This window comes from Eptesicus fuscus, chromosome 5 (genome assembly GCF_027574615.1).
Source record: "Eptesicus fuscus isolate TK198812 chromosome 5, DD_ASM_mEF_20220401, whole genome shotgun sequence".
Classification (NCBI taxonomy): domain Eukaryota; kingdom Metazoa; phylum Chordata; class Mammalia; order Chiroptera; family Vespertilionidae; genus Eptesicus; species Eptesicus fuscus.
In genome coordinates, this window is record NC_072477.1 from 33,245,335 (window position 1) to 33,262,250 (window position 16,916).

Sequence of the window (16,916 nt, forward strand, 5' to 3'; positions counted from 1 at the left end):
GGTGTGTCTGGCCCATCTCACTCAGTCCCAATTGGCCAGACCCCAGCAGCAAGCTAACCTACTGGTCAGAGCGTCTGCCTCCTGGTGGTCAGTGCACATCATAGCGACTGGTCGAATGTCTGCCCTGTGGTGGTCAGTGCACGTCATAGCGAGCAGTTGAGCGGCCTTAGCATATCATTAGCATATTATACTTTGCTTGGTTGAACGGCCAACTGGATGACCGGACACTTAGCATATTAGGCTTTTATTATATAGGACATTTTAGTTTAAAATATTTTTGACATGTTTAGAGTTAAAATTATTGTGTTTTAAAAAATGAGAATGTGATATACTGAGAAGAGCACTAGACTTAATCAGGAAAGGTGTGTTTTAGCTGTGACACTAATAAGTAATTTAATAATATTGGGTAGATCTGTTAGATTCTCTGGAACTCAGTTTTATCTGTGAAATAAGGAGTTTTAACTATCTCATACCTAAGTATCTCTTCTGGCTTTAATATTTGCTAATTTTTATTGAATTTATTGGGGTGACATTGGTTAATAAATTATATAGGCTTTCTTACTTCACTAATACTTAATGTGATTTACTCTTCCCTTTAGAATTTTTGAAAAAGATGAACATGTACTTATATTGAATAAAACCTCACAGAAAAGTCAATTATTTCTTCCAAACGAATCACAGAAATTAGTCAGACCAATAAATATTCTATCTTCAGAACCAAGAGTTATAGGTACAGTATCTGTTTATTTCCAAAAACTTAATTTTCTTTGCAAACACCTAGAAGAAGAAATAGAAAGAAGCAATTTTACTTATCATTTGATATAATTAAGAACAAACTGTTAGAAACCTGTCAACTCAGGAAAGTACCACTTTGATTTTTTCTGAGAGCAAACAAGACATGCCTTTTTTCTCTTTAAAAGAGAAATCATTCATACTACATTTTTTTAAAAAAGTGTTCTGATTTGGTTGCACAGCTATCAAAGGAGGGTGGATAATTATATATTTTTTATTTGAGAAGTTGTCTTATTAATAAGTGGATAGCTGACTTAGTCACTGAGATATTTGAATCATGATTCATTCAGAAGATCTATAATTGTATTAGATAAATACATTGGCTATTTTTGCCTCCTGGTCATTAATATTACCACTCTGTCTTTGGTTCCCCATTATAAAGATGTAGTTTTGCCAGCTGGTTTTCATTTTACAGTCATAGTTATTGTAATAGCTATTATATAGTGAGGAATTAAGATTTGTATAATAATTTCATAATTCTATATTTGAATTTAAATTATGTATTCATGTAACTTTTTTTAAATTACAAGGTTAGGTTAAATGTTGGGTATGATATTTGAGTCTATCTCTGGAAATTATTTGAAGTTGTATAATTTAATAATCTAGATAAAAAAGAAGACAGTTCTGTGAAGCAGTCAAAGTTTGCCAGTGTTGACTCCAAACAGAAAGAAAACAATATGCAGGTAGGTATTTCTTTTCTTTTTTTTTTTTGGTATTTCTTTTTTAATAATATAAATTAAATACTTGCTTGCATTATTTAGGACATGCTGTGTGTTTGTGTATGTGTGTGTGTCTGTCTGTCTGTATTTGTGTTATAAATATATTATACTAGAGGCCTGGGGCACAAATTTCGTGCATTGAGGGAGAGGGGTCCCTCAGCCCAGCCTGTGCCCTCTTGCAGTACAAGAGCCCTCGGGGGATGTCCGACTGCCGGCTCAGGCCCAATTCTGTGGAGTGGGCCTAAGCCAGCAGTTGGACATCCTTAGCACTGCCGCAGAGGTGGGAGAGGCTCCTGCCACTGCTGCTGCACTCGCCAGCCATGAGCCCGGCTTCTGGCTGAGCGGAGCTTCCCCTGCATTGAGCATCTGCCCCTGGTGGTCAGTGTGTGTCATAGCAACCGGTCATTCCGCTGTAGGGCCAAAAATAGCTCTCTGACATCCCCTGAGGGGTCCCAGATTGTGAGAGGGCACAGGCCAGGCCGAGGGACCCCATTGGTGCACGATCGGGGCTGGGGAGAGACATGGGAGGTTGGCCAGCTGGGGAAGGACCACGGGAGGGCGACAGGGTGTGTCCGGCCCATCTCACTCGGTCCCGATTGGCCAGACCCCAGCAGCAAGCTAACCTACTGGTCGGAGCATCTGCCCCCTGATGGTCAGTGCACGTCATAGCGACTGGTTGACCGTCGACTGTCTGCCCCCTGGTGGTCAGTGCATGTCATAGTGAGCAGTTGCGCAGCCTTAGGATACCATTAGCATATTACATTTTGATTAGTTGAACGGCCAACTGGATGACCAGACACTTAGCATATTAGGCTTTTATTATATAGGATCCGCCATTAGTACAACCTCAGGGTCTAAAAAAACTTAAAAGAGTTTCAACAGGGCAGCCTGAGCATATACTGTAGCCTTCTCATATACTCCTAAAAATAATAGAAAAATATTTTTAAATACCAAGCCCTGTACCCAGTAGACCAAAAACAGATATTTCTGAAGGATGAAAACAGGATTGGATTGAAGAGGGAACTTGTAGCCCAGGATTTTCATAGAATACTCTTATCGAAGTTATAGAGCTGAGAGCAATGAATCGGGCAATTGATTGGGTTACTTTAGTAGGTGTTAGTTTCATTAACATCTGTTCATCTCATAATCCTTCTGCCCTTGGCCAGGTGTCAGCAATGGGATTACTGTCTCTAGGTAGAAGCAGTGAATATAGGAGCTTGGGTTAGAGAGAGATGGTACTCTGGGTGATTATTTATTTGCATAAAGAACAAGGAGCACACCACCCAGAAAGCTAACTTCTGGTGTGGCACATCTCTCTTCCTTCATTCTTCCTGAAAATAGTCCAGAAGGAAATTCTCAATGAAAAATATAATTGCTTTCCATTAACTCATAATTAATACACACAGATATAGGGGTAGTGGTGACCAAAGTAATTAGTGAAACATTCATTTTAAATATGTATTAATTTAAAAAATTTAAAAATATGGTACTAAAATTCTAGATGATATCCAATATGGGATAAAGGTGAAAAATAAATGAGGGAAACAAGTTTACTCAAGTTCTTTTTTTTAATTCAGGGTTGGAGGTAAGGAGAAAATACAAATACTGATTAATTCTGTATATTGCTGGAAAAATATAAATTTATGCATATGTTAAACATTTAAGGGTAACCAACAGTAGATAAATAGAATGTGTAAGTTTTAAAACAATAGAAAAAAAAGATGAAATGAAGAAAATTAGTCCAACAGAAGTCAGGAATGGGAGGGAAAATAAAATAGCTAGAAAGCATTTTATTTTTTGAAATATATTTTTAAAATTGATTTTAGAAAGGAAGGGAGAGGTGGGGAGAGAGAGAGAAACATCAATGATGAGAGAGAATCATTGATTGGCTGTTTCCTGCATGCCCCACACTGGGGATTGAGCCTGCAACCTCAGCATATGCCCTGACTGGGATTCAAACCATGACCTGGTTTATGGGTCAAAACTCAACCACTGAGCTACGCCAGGCAGGCACTAGAAAGCATTTTAAATAGAAAACAAATAAGGTGCCAAAAATAGTTTTGAACAAATCTGTAATAATAAAAATCTGACATAGGTGCTTCTATGGTATATATAAACAAAATACAGCTAAATACTTTTAAAACAGAACAACTGAAACAACTTGACCAATGAAGGCTGAAAATAAAAGGATGAAAAATATACATCAGGCAAATGCAAACAAAGCCAAACCAAATGTAACAGTGATATATAAAATAGAGTTCAAGATTTAAAAACATTAATAAGGATAAATATATTTCATATTTTTAAAAGAATAATTCACCAAGAAGTCATAACCATGATGCACTAAATGATAGTTTCAAAATATATAAAGGAAACATCAATAGAACTTCAAAAAAGCAACTGAATCAACAGTTAAAACATGATCGCTCTATCAAAAACAGTGCTGACTCTGAATTTGGCTATATGTGAAACAATATAAAACCAAGCCATGAAATAACATTAAACAAGATAAACATTTCTTTTTCTCTTGCAATTCTAAAGTGACGCAAGTTCACTTTATTAGGGCTAATAGCACCATCTCTACAATTTCATTATTTCTCAGGCTACATCTATGCTTTCTTTTCCTGCTATCCTTAAATGCTGAGCTTTTGCTTCAAGGTCACATCATGATTAGAAGCTAACTATTGCAACTTTGCTATTATATCTGCCTTCTAGGCAGGGAAGAAGAAGATCAAGGCTAGCTGATTCAGCCCCATTAAAAAAAATTTTTGTGTGTTTAATTGATTTTAGAGTGTGATTTGAGAGCAAGAGAGGCAAGAGAGGGAGGGAGGGAGGGGGGGAGAGAGAGAGAGAGAGAGAGAGAGAGAGAGAGAGAGAGAGAGAGAGAGAGAGAGAGAGAGAGAAGGAGGAAGGGGAAAGGAGAAAGAGAACATAGATTTGTTGTTCCACTTATTTATGCATTCACTGGTGATTCCTGTATGTACCCTGACCAGGGATCGAATCCACAACCTTGGAGTATTGGGATGATTCTTCAAACAACTGAGCTACCTGGCCAGAGCTCAGCCCCATTTTTAAAGATCTTTCCTGGAAGCTCTTTAAACAACTTATAGTAATGTTTCAATGGCCAGAACTTAGTCATATGACCACCTCTATCTGGAGAGAGGTTGAGAAATATAGGTGGTTTTGTTTTTGTTTTTGTTTTTGTTTTTCAAATCAACACAAAAGGAAAGTAGATTTTGAATAGGATAGAAAACTGACAGTTTTTGCCACAGGAAAAAAATCAAGTAAGATAAAAAATAAGTAAGGATGTAGAGGATCTGAATAACATAATTGGCAAACTTTGTTTCTAACATACACAGAATTCAGTTAAATTTTCATTTGCAGTATTCATCAAAATTGACCAATTAATACAACAAAAAGGATATCTAAACCAATTCCAAAAAGAAGCTATCTTCACTTTTCCCAAGGAATGTTATGTAGAAAAACCTATCAGTGCGATTCCCTACATTAACAGATTAATAAATGACTACAGAGGTAAAATATATATCTATATATTTAAAAAAGTGGTGTTTTTTTTTAAAAAAAAAGAATGTAGGGACACTCATACTACCAGATATCAAAATGTTTCTCTTTTTACTTTTGGTATTGAGATAATTCACATATCATAAAACTCACCATTTTAGAGTATGATTCATTGGTTTTTAGTATATTCACAAGGTAGTGTAACCATCATCACTATCTAATTCCAGAACATCCCAAAACATTTTAAAATATTATCAAAATGTAGTAATTATAAGTGTGGAACAAGAAAAGACAAATTTATTAGTGGACTACATCAAAATAAAAAAGTTCTGTATGACAACTAATGTTAACAAAATAAAAAACAGTGATGGGCCCTAGCTGGTTTTTCTCAGTAGTTAGAGCATTGGCCTTGAGACTGAAGGGTCATGGGTTCGATTCCATCAAGGGCACATGCCTTGGTTGCACGCTCAATCCCTGACCTTTGTCAGGGCGTGTGTGAGTAATGTCTCTCTCTCACATCAATGTTTCTCTCTGTCTCTCCCCCTCCCTTCCACTCTCTCTAAAAGTCAATGGAAAAAATATCCTCAGGTGAGGATTAACAACAAAAAGACAGTGATGGAATGGGCAGGAGATTGATATCCAGAATGTATACTAGTAATATGCAAATAAATACATAATAATTCTTACAAATTAACAAAAGAGAAAAATAAATGGTCAAAGATAAGGTAGTTTACAGAAAAGGAAAGATAAGGGTCACTAAACATAACAAGATGCTGACAGAAGTACAGGAAAATGCAAATTAAGCCAATGAGATGCCTGGTTTCACCTATCAGTTTTCAGACATCAAAATAATTGCCAACATCTAGTGAGGTCAATGATAGTGGGAATATAACTTATTTTTTATTATTTTATTTTATTTTTTTAAAAATATATTTTATTGATTTTTTTACAGAGAGGAAGGGAGAGGGATAGAGAGCTAGAAACATCGATGAGAGAGAACCATCGACCAGCTGCCTCCTGCACACCCCCTACCGGGGATGTACCCACAACCAATGTACATGCCCTTGACCGGAATCGAACCTGGGACCTTTCAGTCCGCAGACCGACACTCTATCCACTGAGCCAAACCGGTTTCGGTGGGAATATAATTTGATACAACTACATTGGAGGACTGATTCAGTGAACTAATTAAAAATAGAAGTGCACATACTCAGCAGTGTTATGTCTTGGCATCTACTGTAAACAAATACTTAAAATACTTGTACAAGTACTTGTATTAGGAGACATACTAGTATATAAAAATGTATATTTAAAATAGGCATCAAAAGAATACTTGTTCTTTAAGAGACAGGTGTTCCTTAAAGGACCAGATTTTCTATAATCTGAAAGTACAACAAGATGATAAAATTAAGACCAGTGGCTGTTAAAACAGAAAGAAATGGGATAAACTTTTCTATTAAAATAAAAATATCTTCATTTTGGTTAAATAAGAAAAATCAGGGATTGTTTAAAATTAGTGACTCAGGAAAAATTAAAGACTTGAAACAGACAATACAAACAGTAGTAAAGCAATGGCTTAGATATTAATATCTAAAGTTAAAAATGAAATATTAACTGTCATCCTATATAATAAAAGGCTAATATGCAAATCGAACAGTGGAATGACCGGTCACTATGATGTGCACTGACCACGAGGGGGCAGACGCTCAATGCAGGAGCTGCCCCCTGGTGGTCAGTGCACTCCCATGGCCAACCTGCCACAGCCAGCCAACCTCCCCCGATCCCTCCCCCCAGCCTGCTGGCCCCTATCAGGACTTGGCGAGATGGCCCCGGTCAGCCCCGATCGCCAGCCAGGCCAACGGACCCCACCTGTGCACGAATTTGTGCACCGGGCCTCTAGTCTATATAAAAGCCTAGTATGCAAATTATCCCCTCAGGAGTTTGACCGGGAGACCAGAAATTTGATCACTCACTTTGACGTGCGCTGACCACCAGGGGGCAGCGCAGAAGTAAGGCCCCGGCCAGCAGCTGGAAGGCCCCGATTGGCCTTGATTGCCGGCCAGGCCTAGGGCACCCTACCCATGCATGAATTTCGTGCACCAGGCCTCTAGTAAATAATAATGGTGATGACCAGGGTGACGATGCTCTTGGAGAGCTCTGAGTAGCCATGACAAGCCAAACATTTTTATTGTTTTGTGTATCAAATTCTAATGCTTAATTTCTTTTCTTCAGATATTTAATGACTCTGCTATGAATAACCCCTCAAAATGTTCACATGTTACAGCTATTAAAAGTTCACAGAATTTTATGCAGTTCAGGTAACTTTTAAAAATAAGAAAATGCTTTCATTTCTGAAATAATTTATCAACTTAGCAAATAATATAAAAATTATATTTACTATATTTTAGATTGCTAACCCCACAGAAACAGTCAAACTTCAATCAATGGTTTGAAAAAGAAAATACAGGTACTTATTTTCTGTTTATATTTTCCCTAAGAATTGGGACTAACAAATTATATCAGGTTTTTATGCTATTCAAATAAGTTATTTAGATTGTTTGCATCTCTGGTTAATTGACCAGGCATGCCTGGTTTTTAAAGTACATTTTACCCTAAATATAAAACAAATACTTTTCATTGTAGAAATTTGGGAAACAGAAAAAAACGTAAAAGATACAAAAATACCACCACTCAGACATAACAGGCTCTTTACACACTGGTATATATTCTTGATTTTTTTCCTATGCATATGTATGTTTTGTTCTTTGATATTTTCCCCACAAATTTGAAACATGCTATGTATATCATTTTGCATTTTTTCTTCCCACTTGATATACTATTGTTGAGGGTGTTTTTCCATGCCATTCAGTTGAATTTATTTGTAATGATTGTATGTTTGTGCTATAATTTATTTAGCCTCCTCTCACTTTGAATATTTTGTTTCCAGTTATTTTGCTATTAAAATAATGCTACTATATTCTTTTACATAAATCTTTTACTATCTTGGATTATTATCTTTGAATAAAATTATAGGAAGGTCAAAGGATATATATCTATGAATTTATTATCCTAGAAACAAGTAGCTGTTGAAACTTTGACACATCCTTGAAAATACTGACTCATTCTCTGTCTCTGTATAATCTATGTATCATGTTTTAATATATCATGTTCACATGTATGCATATTGTGGTAACCTAGTAATGAATAATAATTATTCTACTTATAGACTATATAAAAGTTTTCACCTCTTCTTGTCTGTAGCATATGGATAGCTGACTTTTATTTTTAAAGTTTTAAAAATGGCTCATTCTGGTAGTATAAAAATTCTGTAAATATATGCATATTCAAAAAAGTCATGTAATATACTATTTCTCACACAGTGTAGGATTCAACCAATACAATATGCTTATTTAAATATCCATGTAAATGGATATTCTTCCTGCTTTCTTCTGGGATAAAGAAATATATCTTATCTGCACAGGTGATCTGTTCCACCTGTTTATAATCCTCCATACATGCCAAGCTGACTGAGTGTTAGACAAGGAAAGAATAGCTAATCTCTAGAAACAACACATCACTAGTACACTTATGCAGGGAAATGCATATATGTGGTGTAGTTCTAGTTGCAATGAGCAGAAATGGTGAGGTTTCATACTCAAGAAAGCATATAGTTATCTTAGAAGAAAAAAGACTCTGTTCAATAATTTCCAAGCCTATTTTTGAAGAAGTTAATATATGGCAAAAATAATATTGTGACTTAAATGCAAGAGGCAAAATATAAAGCTTTCAGATGATAAAGTAGAAAAGTATCTATTCAAGATAAGGAAGTTCTATTAAATATGAATTAAAAAGCCCAATCATAAAAGAAAATTGATAAATTTGGCTATATTAAGATTCAGAATTTCTATTCATCAAAAGACACTTAAAAAGAATGGAAGCTAGGTCACTAGGTCATCAAAAGACACTATAAAAAGAATGGAAGGCAAGATGATTTAGAACTGTCAGAAGACTAGTTTCCAAATATGTATAAAGAACTACAAATCAAGAAGAAAAAGAAATCCTATTGGAAATTGTGCAAAGTACACAAATAGGTACTTCAAATAGCAAAACTTTTGTGGCAGGTAAACTTCTGAAAAGTTGCTCAGCAAATCAGGAAACTTAATAATAAAACCACAATGAGATATTATTACACATCGATCAGACTAGCAAAATTAAGAAGTCTGACAATACTAGGTAAGTATTGATGAGAATATAGGGCAATAGGAACTCTCATAATTATTGTAGGAACTGCCATTTACAAATGACCATGTATTGAGACCACACCTAAGTTCTAATTGGAGCTAATAATTTTGTCTGGTGAAATTGAATGATTTCCTAGAGTAGCTCAGGATGGTCAGTTGCAATAACAAAAATGGATAAATAGTTGGGAAGCTAAACTTTGAAAATAGTTTAACATCTTGTAAAATAGAAGATACACACACCCTATACCTTGTAATTCCACTCTGTACCTAGAGAAATAAAAGTGCATAAATGCAAGTATACTGTATATGTAAAAGAATGTTTGTGATATTATTGTTTGTAATAGCCTCAAAGTAGAAACACTTCAAATGCCAATTTTCAGTAGAATAGATAGATATATTATGTATGTTTGGACAATGGGATACTTTATACCATTAAAGTAAGCAACTTTGTCTATGTATAACAATACAGATGAATCTCACAAGCATATGCTAAACCAAAAAAAGCAAGATAAAGAGCATGTATATTATTATTTCATCATGTATTATTTTAAAACAGGAAAAGTAAACTATATTGCTTAGGTCAGTGGTCGGCAAACTGCGGCTCGCGAGCCACATGCAGCTCTTTGGCCCCTTGAGTTTTTAGCAAAGGCCAGCTTAGGAGTACCCTAATCCTATCTAATAAAAGAGTAATATGCAAATTAACCATTACTCTGCTACACCCATAAGCCATGCCCACAAGCCACGCCCACAAGCCAATCAGGAGCGAATATGCAAATAAACCCAACCAAGATGGCTGCGGCCATAGAGAGCAGGAGGGAGGCTTGGATTTCCCAGGCAATGGAGGAAGCCAAGCTTTCTGCCTGCCCTTGCTGGCCTAGGCCTCCACTCACGGCTACAAAGTTTCAATGATAGAAGATACATAAATCCAAACAAATGGCAGCAGCCAGAGAACTGGAAAGAGTGGGAGGCTAGGGTTGCCCCCGGCGATGAGGAAGCCAAGCTTTCCACACACCCTGGCCTGCCCAGGCCTCCACTTAAGGCTACAAAGTTTCAATTATAGAAGATACATAAATCCCAACAGAAATGGCTGCCGCCACGGAGCAAGTAGAAGGCTTGGCTCCGCTCCAGGCTACAAAGTTTCAATTGTAGAAGATAAATAAACCCCAGATACCAGGGCCTCTGCTTGGGTTGCCGGGGGGCATGGCCGGCCTGCAAACCACCACAGGCCCCTTGCCCAGGCCGCTCCATGCCCCAAGGGAACCCCCACCCTGATCCGGGACATCCTTCAGGGCAAACCAGGCAGCCCCCACCCGTGCACCAGGCCTCTATCCTATCTAATAAAAGAGTAATATGCAGATTGACCATCACTCCAACACACAAGATGGCTGCCCCCATGTGGACACAAGATGGCCCCCACAAGATGGCCAGCAGGGGAGGGCAGTTGGGAGGGACCAGACCTGCAAGGGAGGGCAGTTGGGGCGATCAAGCCTGCAGGGGAGGGCAGTTAGGGGTGACCAAGCTGGCAGAGGAGGGGAGTTAGGGGGGACCCAGACCTGCAGGGGAGAGCAGTTGGGGGGGACCAGGCCTGCAGGGGAGGGCAGTTAGGGGCAAACAGGCTGGCAGGGGAGCAGTTAGGCATCAATCAGGCTGGCAGGGGAGTGGTTAGGGGGTGATCAGGCTGGCAGGCAGAAGTGATTAGGGGCAATCAGGAAGGTAGGCAGAACAGCAGTCCTGGGTTGTGAGAGGGATGTCCAACTGCCCGTTTAGGCCCGATCGGTGTCCCTCAGCCCAGCCTGCACCCTCTCCAATCTGGGACCCCTCGATCGGGCCTAAACGGGCAGTTGGACATCCCTCGAGGGGTCCCAGATTGGAGAGGGTGCAGGCTGGGCTGAGGGACACCCCTCCCATAGTGCATGAATTTCATGCACCAGGCCTCTAGTTAAGTTAATAACAATGTACCTACCTATATAGTTTAAGTTTTAAAAATTTGGCTCTCAAAAGAAATTTCAGTCGTTGTACTGTTGATATTTGGCTCTGTTGACTAATGAGTTTGCCAACCACTGGCTTAGGTGATCTATACTAATAAAAGGGTAATATGCTAATTAGACCAGGCGTCTTCTGGACAATCATCTGGACGTTCTTTCTGCTAAAGCTGGGCCCGGGTGAAGCCGCCCACCCTGCAGTCTTGGGGGCGCCAGTGCCTGTAGCTGTGGCCCAGGAGAGGCAGAAGCCACCTGCCCACATCCCAGGTGCCTGTGCGGCTGCAGCCCAGGCGAAGCTGCCTGCCCATGGTCCCTTGTGCCCGGGCAAAGTCGGCTTGGGTCCCGGGTGCCTGTGGCCAGCCAGAGGGAGGGAAGCCTGGGTCCCCAGTCCTGGATGCCTGCGGCTGGCCAGAGGAGGGAATCCTGGGTCCCAGGTGTGGGACTGAAGCAGAGGCAATTAGGGGCGATCAGGCCAGCAGGGGAGCAGGTAGGGGTGATCAGGCAGGCAGGCTGAGGTGGTTAGGGACGATCCAGCAGGCAGGCAGAGGGGTTAGGGGTGACCAGGCAGGCAGGCAGGCGAGCAGTTAGGAGCCAGCAGTCCTGGATTGTGAGAGGCAGTTGGGACATCATCCCCTGTGGGGTCCCGAATTGGAGAGCGTGCAGGCTGGCTGAGGGACCCCCCCCCCGTGCACAAATTTCATGCACCGGGCCTCTATTATAATTATATAAAGCAAATCAAGGAAATGATTATTACAGAAGTCAGAATGGTGCTTACATCTGAAAAGGAGGATATGAGGAATATAAAACCTTTTAGAGTACTCATAATTTTCTGTTTCTTTCATGGGTGGTGATTGTATAGGTATTCTCTTTATAATTTTGTTCATTAAACTGTTCATATAGTTTTTGAAAAATATATATTTTCTTATTTCAGAGAGGAAGGGAGAGGGGGAAAGAGAGATAGAAACAACAATGATGAGAGAATCATTGATTAGCTGCCTCCTACACCATTCCCACTGGGGATCGAGTCTGCTATCCGGGTATGTGCCCTGACCAGTATCGAACCGTGACCTCCTGGTTCATAGGTCGATGCTCAACCACTGAGCCACGCTGACTGGGCTCATATAGTTTTTATTTTACTACTAGAGGCCCAACGCATGAAATTCATGCCTGGGTATGGTCCCTAGGCCCAGCCTGTGATCAGGGCCATCTTCTCTGGGTGCCAGCAGCTGGTCGCATCCCCCCCACACCACCCACCCAAGTTCCCAGTTTGCCATCAGGTGATCGGAGCCTGACAGCTGGAGAGGAGGGACTGAGAGGTTGGCAGGTCCCACCCACTCACTGACCCTAACCCCGCCGCAGGTCACCCTCTGTGTGTGGGGCGACCAGCGGGGTGGGAGCCTTGGCCTGGCGCCGCCTGCATCCCCCACCGCCCACCCCTGGGTCCCTGTTTGCCATCAGGCGATGGGAGCCTGCTGGCTGGGGAAAGGGACCAAGAGGTGGTCAGTGCACCTCATAGTGACTGGTCGAGGGATTGTACTGCCATTATGGTAACTGGGCTTTTATTATATAGGATCTATGTGCTGTGTTGAATTATATGAACTTATAATTTTTGTAGGTCAAAAACAGTTAAATATTGGCAATTTCATATGGTGTGACATGTTTTATTTATAATTAAATTGCAAAAAGAAAAAATAGTTTGTTCTCATATAACAGATGCTGAGTGTGGAGATACAGGGACAGTAAGACAACTGAAAGAATCAAAATGTACTTCACAAGTAAGTCAAATGTTTGGTTTCTAATTTCTCAGCAAACATTCCAATTTAAATATTAGTTTATATTTTTATTTCAGATTTATTATAGTAAAGATTATTTATGTGAGGTATAGATGTTATTAACTTAGTAATCAAGTGGCTATGATGTTATAGAATCTTAGAGTTTTAGATAAAAAATGAAGCTACAAAAAGTTTATATGAAAATATACAAAAAGAGTTGTCATTAATAATTGACTATATATATATATATATATATATTGACACCACAACTAAATTGTAACTGAAGAAAAAATTTTTGTTTGGTAAGATGGAATAATTTACCAAAGCAATTTAAGACCAGTGGTTATCATAAAAATATATTCAGAATATTTTTTAATAATGGAAAGCTTTAATGATGATATATGTAGACATACTAGAGAAACAAATTGGTTATTATAAAATATTCAGGGGGAAGTAAGAAAAGTATAGGAAAGATAGTCAATAATATTACAGTAACTATGTATGGTGCCAGTTGGGGTACTGAAAATATTGTGGGGAATTCTATGTAAAGTATATGATTTTCTAACCATAAGCTGTACACCCTAACCAATACATAATTAAAAAATAAAATAAAGAACTTGAGAAAAACAAGAGAAACAACATAGATTTTTGCTGTAAAGAAATACAGGTAAAAAGCACATTTAGAGTTTTTTGGTGGAGCTACTCAAACTGTTTCTGTAATGGAATTAGGTATAACAAACATTTTAGAAACCACATTGCTAGCATATAAAATATTGTAAAGGAAAATTAGTTATTTAAGTTCTCAATTTTTGCTAAGAAAGTAGTATAATCCTATCTAATAAAAGAGTAGTATGCAAATTGACTGTATCTCCACTACACCCAAAAGCCATGCCCACCAGCCAATCAGGAATGAGTATGCAAATTAACCCAACCAAGATGGCTTCGGCCATGGAGAGAGTAGGAGGATTGGGTTTCTCCAGCAATGGAGGAAGCCAAGCTTTCCACACATCCTGGCGGGCCCAGGCCTCCACTCAAGTCTACAAAGTTTCAATTATAGAAGATAAATCCCAACAAAAATGGCGGCAGCCACGGAGCTAGAGAGAGCAGGAGTCATGAGTTGCCCCCGGCGATGGAGGAAGCCAAGTTTCTGCAGCCCTGGCCTGCCTTGGCCTCTGCTCAAGGCTACAAAGTTTCAATTATAGAAGATAAATAAATCCCAGATACCAGGGCCTCCGCTTGGGTCACCAGGGGGCGTGGCCAGCCTGCAAACCACCACAAGCCCCTTGCCCAGGCTGCCCCATGCCCCAAGGAAACCCCCACCCTCATCCAGGACACCCTTCAGGGCAAACCAGCTGGCCCCCACCCGTGCACCAGGCCTCTATCCTATCTAATTCTATCTAATAAAAGAATAATATGCAAATTGACCATCACTCCAACACACAAGATGGCTGCCCCCATGTGGTCAAAGATGACTGCCCCCATGTGGACACAAGATGGCCGCCACGAGATGGCCAGCAGGGGAGAGCATTTGGGAGGGACCAGGTCTGCAAGGGAAGGCAGTTGTGGGCGATCAGGCCAGCAGGGGAGGGCAGTTGGGAGGGACCAGACCGGCAGAGGAGGGAATTTGGGGGCGACTGGGCCTACAGGGAAGGGCAGTTGGGGGGGGGGACCCAGGCCTGCAGGGGAGAGAAGTTGGGGGGGACCAGGCCTGCAGGGAAGGGCAGTTAGGAGTGACTAGGCCTGCAGGGGAGGGCAGTTAGGGGTTTCCAGGCCTGCAGGGGAGGGCAGTTAGGGGCAAACAGGCTGGCAGGGGAGCAGTTAGGCATCAATCAGTCTGGCAGGGGAGTGGTTAGGGGATGATCAGGCTGGCAGGCAGAAGCAGTTAGGGGCAATCAGGAAGGCAGGCAGGCGAGCAGTTGGGAGGCAGCAGTCCTGGATTGTGAGATGGATGTCCGACTGGCCATTTAGGCCTGATCCAGGTAGGATCAGGCTTAAATGGGCAGTCGGACATCCCTCGAGGGGTCCCAGATTGGAGAGGGTGCAGGCTGGGCTGAGGGACACACCTCCCCCCTGCATGAATTTTGTGCACTGGGCCTCTAGTGAATTTATAAAGGCAAAAAATATGCAAAGAACATATGCAATGAGAGCAAGATTGCTTAGAAGTAAATTATTTCTCCCTTTCAAGGAGATACCATATACAACTCAACCCAGTGCATGATGTGGAAATTTTTCTTTTTTCCCCCGTTTTGGACAGATATATTTTGTGTGTTTGGACAATTACTTACATTAACTCATTTTATTTTACTTATCCTGTATAATAAAAGGCCAATATGCAAATCAACCGAATGGTGAAAAGACCGGTTGCTATGATGCACACTGACCACCAGGAGGCAGATGCTCAATGCAGGAGCTTCTCCTTGGTGGTCAGTGGGCTCCCACAGGGGGACCGCCGCTCAGCCAGAAACCCTGAGCCGGGCTCATGGCTGGCGAGCACAGCGGTCATGGCAGGAGCTTCTCCCGCCTCCGCAGCAGCACTAAGGATGTCCGACTGCCAGCTTAGGCCCGCTCTCCGGGGGGAGCGGGCCTAAGCCATCACTTGGACATCCCCTGAGGGCTCCCAGACTGCGAGAGGGTGCAGGCTGTGCTGAGGACTCCTGTCCACCCCCCAAGTACACAAATTTTGTGTACGGCGCCTCTAGTGTAATGATACTATCATACATTAATATGGTATTTTCTACTTCACACATTTTTATATATGTGAGTTTATTAATGCAATAACGTTCACTTTTATAATTTTCTGTTACTTTGAATTTGCAGGTTATACATGAAGAACATTTGGGGAAGCCAATAGATAATAATAATGAAGTAGAAGAAAGGGCTGAGAATTTTCCACAGACTGCTGAAATTCCTTTATTTTTAAGAACTCCTGAAGCTGTGAAAACACCCGAATCTTTGGAGAAATTACTGTTCTCTAAAACCCCCCCACTTGAAATGTAAGATTTTAATTAATAATTATGATTAAAGAATCTATGTTTTGAGTTACATAAATAATTGATAGGAATAGTAAAATGCCTATACCTTTAAAAAGTTTTTATTATGGAATATGTCATACATACAAAGGAGATACACACTACTATAATGACGCTATGTATCTATCACCCTGTTTGAACAATTATTCAGTTATTAACATTCTGCCATTCTTGTTTCATATATCTTCTACCCCATTTTTCCTGCAACATTTAGCTGAAGATGGCATAGATCCTGAGTACCTACCTAGTGCAATAGTCTATATATTTAAGATTTTCCAAAGGATAAAAAAAACCCTATGGAAAATTTAAAATGCTGTTATCCCATGTGGTAGATTGTAGACATCATTGAATAATGTTACAGCAGTCATTTTTCCTTATGTTGCAATGTCTAAAGCAAGAATTGCTTTTCTGTAACTAACATCAACAGGCATAAATATCTCTAAAATGATTATTTAACTTTGAAAACCATAGATTTTTAATTTGCAGCTAAGAAAATAATGATGCATTATATATATATATATATATATATATATATATATATATATATATATATATATATTTTTTTTTTTTATTCTACCTTCCCCTCCCAATCCCCATGCTTGTCTCCAAGACCTGAAACTGACAGCCACCCTCAGTCAGTCAGTGTGGTGGCCGTGGGGCTGCTGTCGCACTGGAATGGAACCCGTCAGCCTAGTGCTGCATTTTGACCTTTTATAGTTCACTCCCTTCCTTAATGCTGATCCCTGAGATTCCTCTAAAACCTATGTCAAACAGATTTCACTTCATCAGGAATCTCTCACCTGTGTTCTGCTATATTTAAATGTTTTTTTAATCCTCACCTGAGGATATATTTACTGAT

At 40.1% G+C, this 16,916-nt stretch overlaps 1 protein-coding gene across 1 annotated transcript in view; it reads left to right on the top strand.

Moving 5' to 3' along the window:
• C5H14orf39 (chromosome 5 C14orf39 homolog) overlaps positions 1 to 16,916 on the top strand; it is a 48,228-nt gene that overhangs the window by 21,973 nt on the left and 9,339 nt on the right. The window contains exons 9-14 of the mRNA XM_054715481.1: positions 600 to 730; positions 1,399 to 1,475; positions 7,266 to 7,351; positions 7,442 to 7,500; positions 12,970 to 13,031; positions 15,846 to 16,021. Of these exons, the coding sequence (XP_054571456.1) occupies positions 600 to 730; positions 1,399 to 1,475; positions 7,266 to 7,351; positions 7,442 to 7,500; positions 12,970 to 13,031; positions 15,846 to 16,021 (591 nt within the window). The remainder of the gene's footprint in view (positions 1 to 599; positions 731 to 1,398; positions 1,476 to 7,265; positions 7,352 to 7,441; positions 7,501 to 12,969; positions 13,032 to 15,845; positions 16,022 to 16,916) is intronic.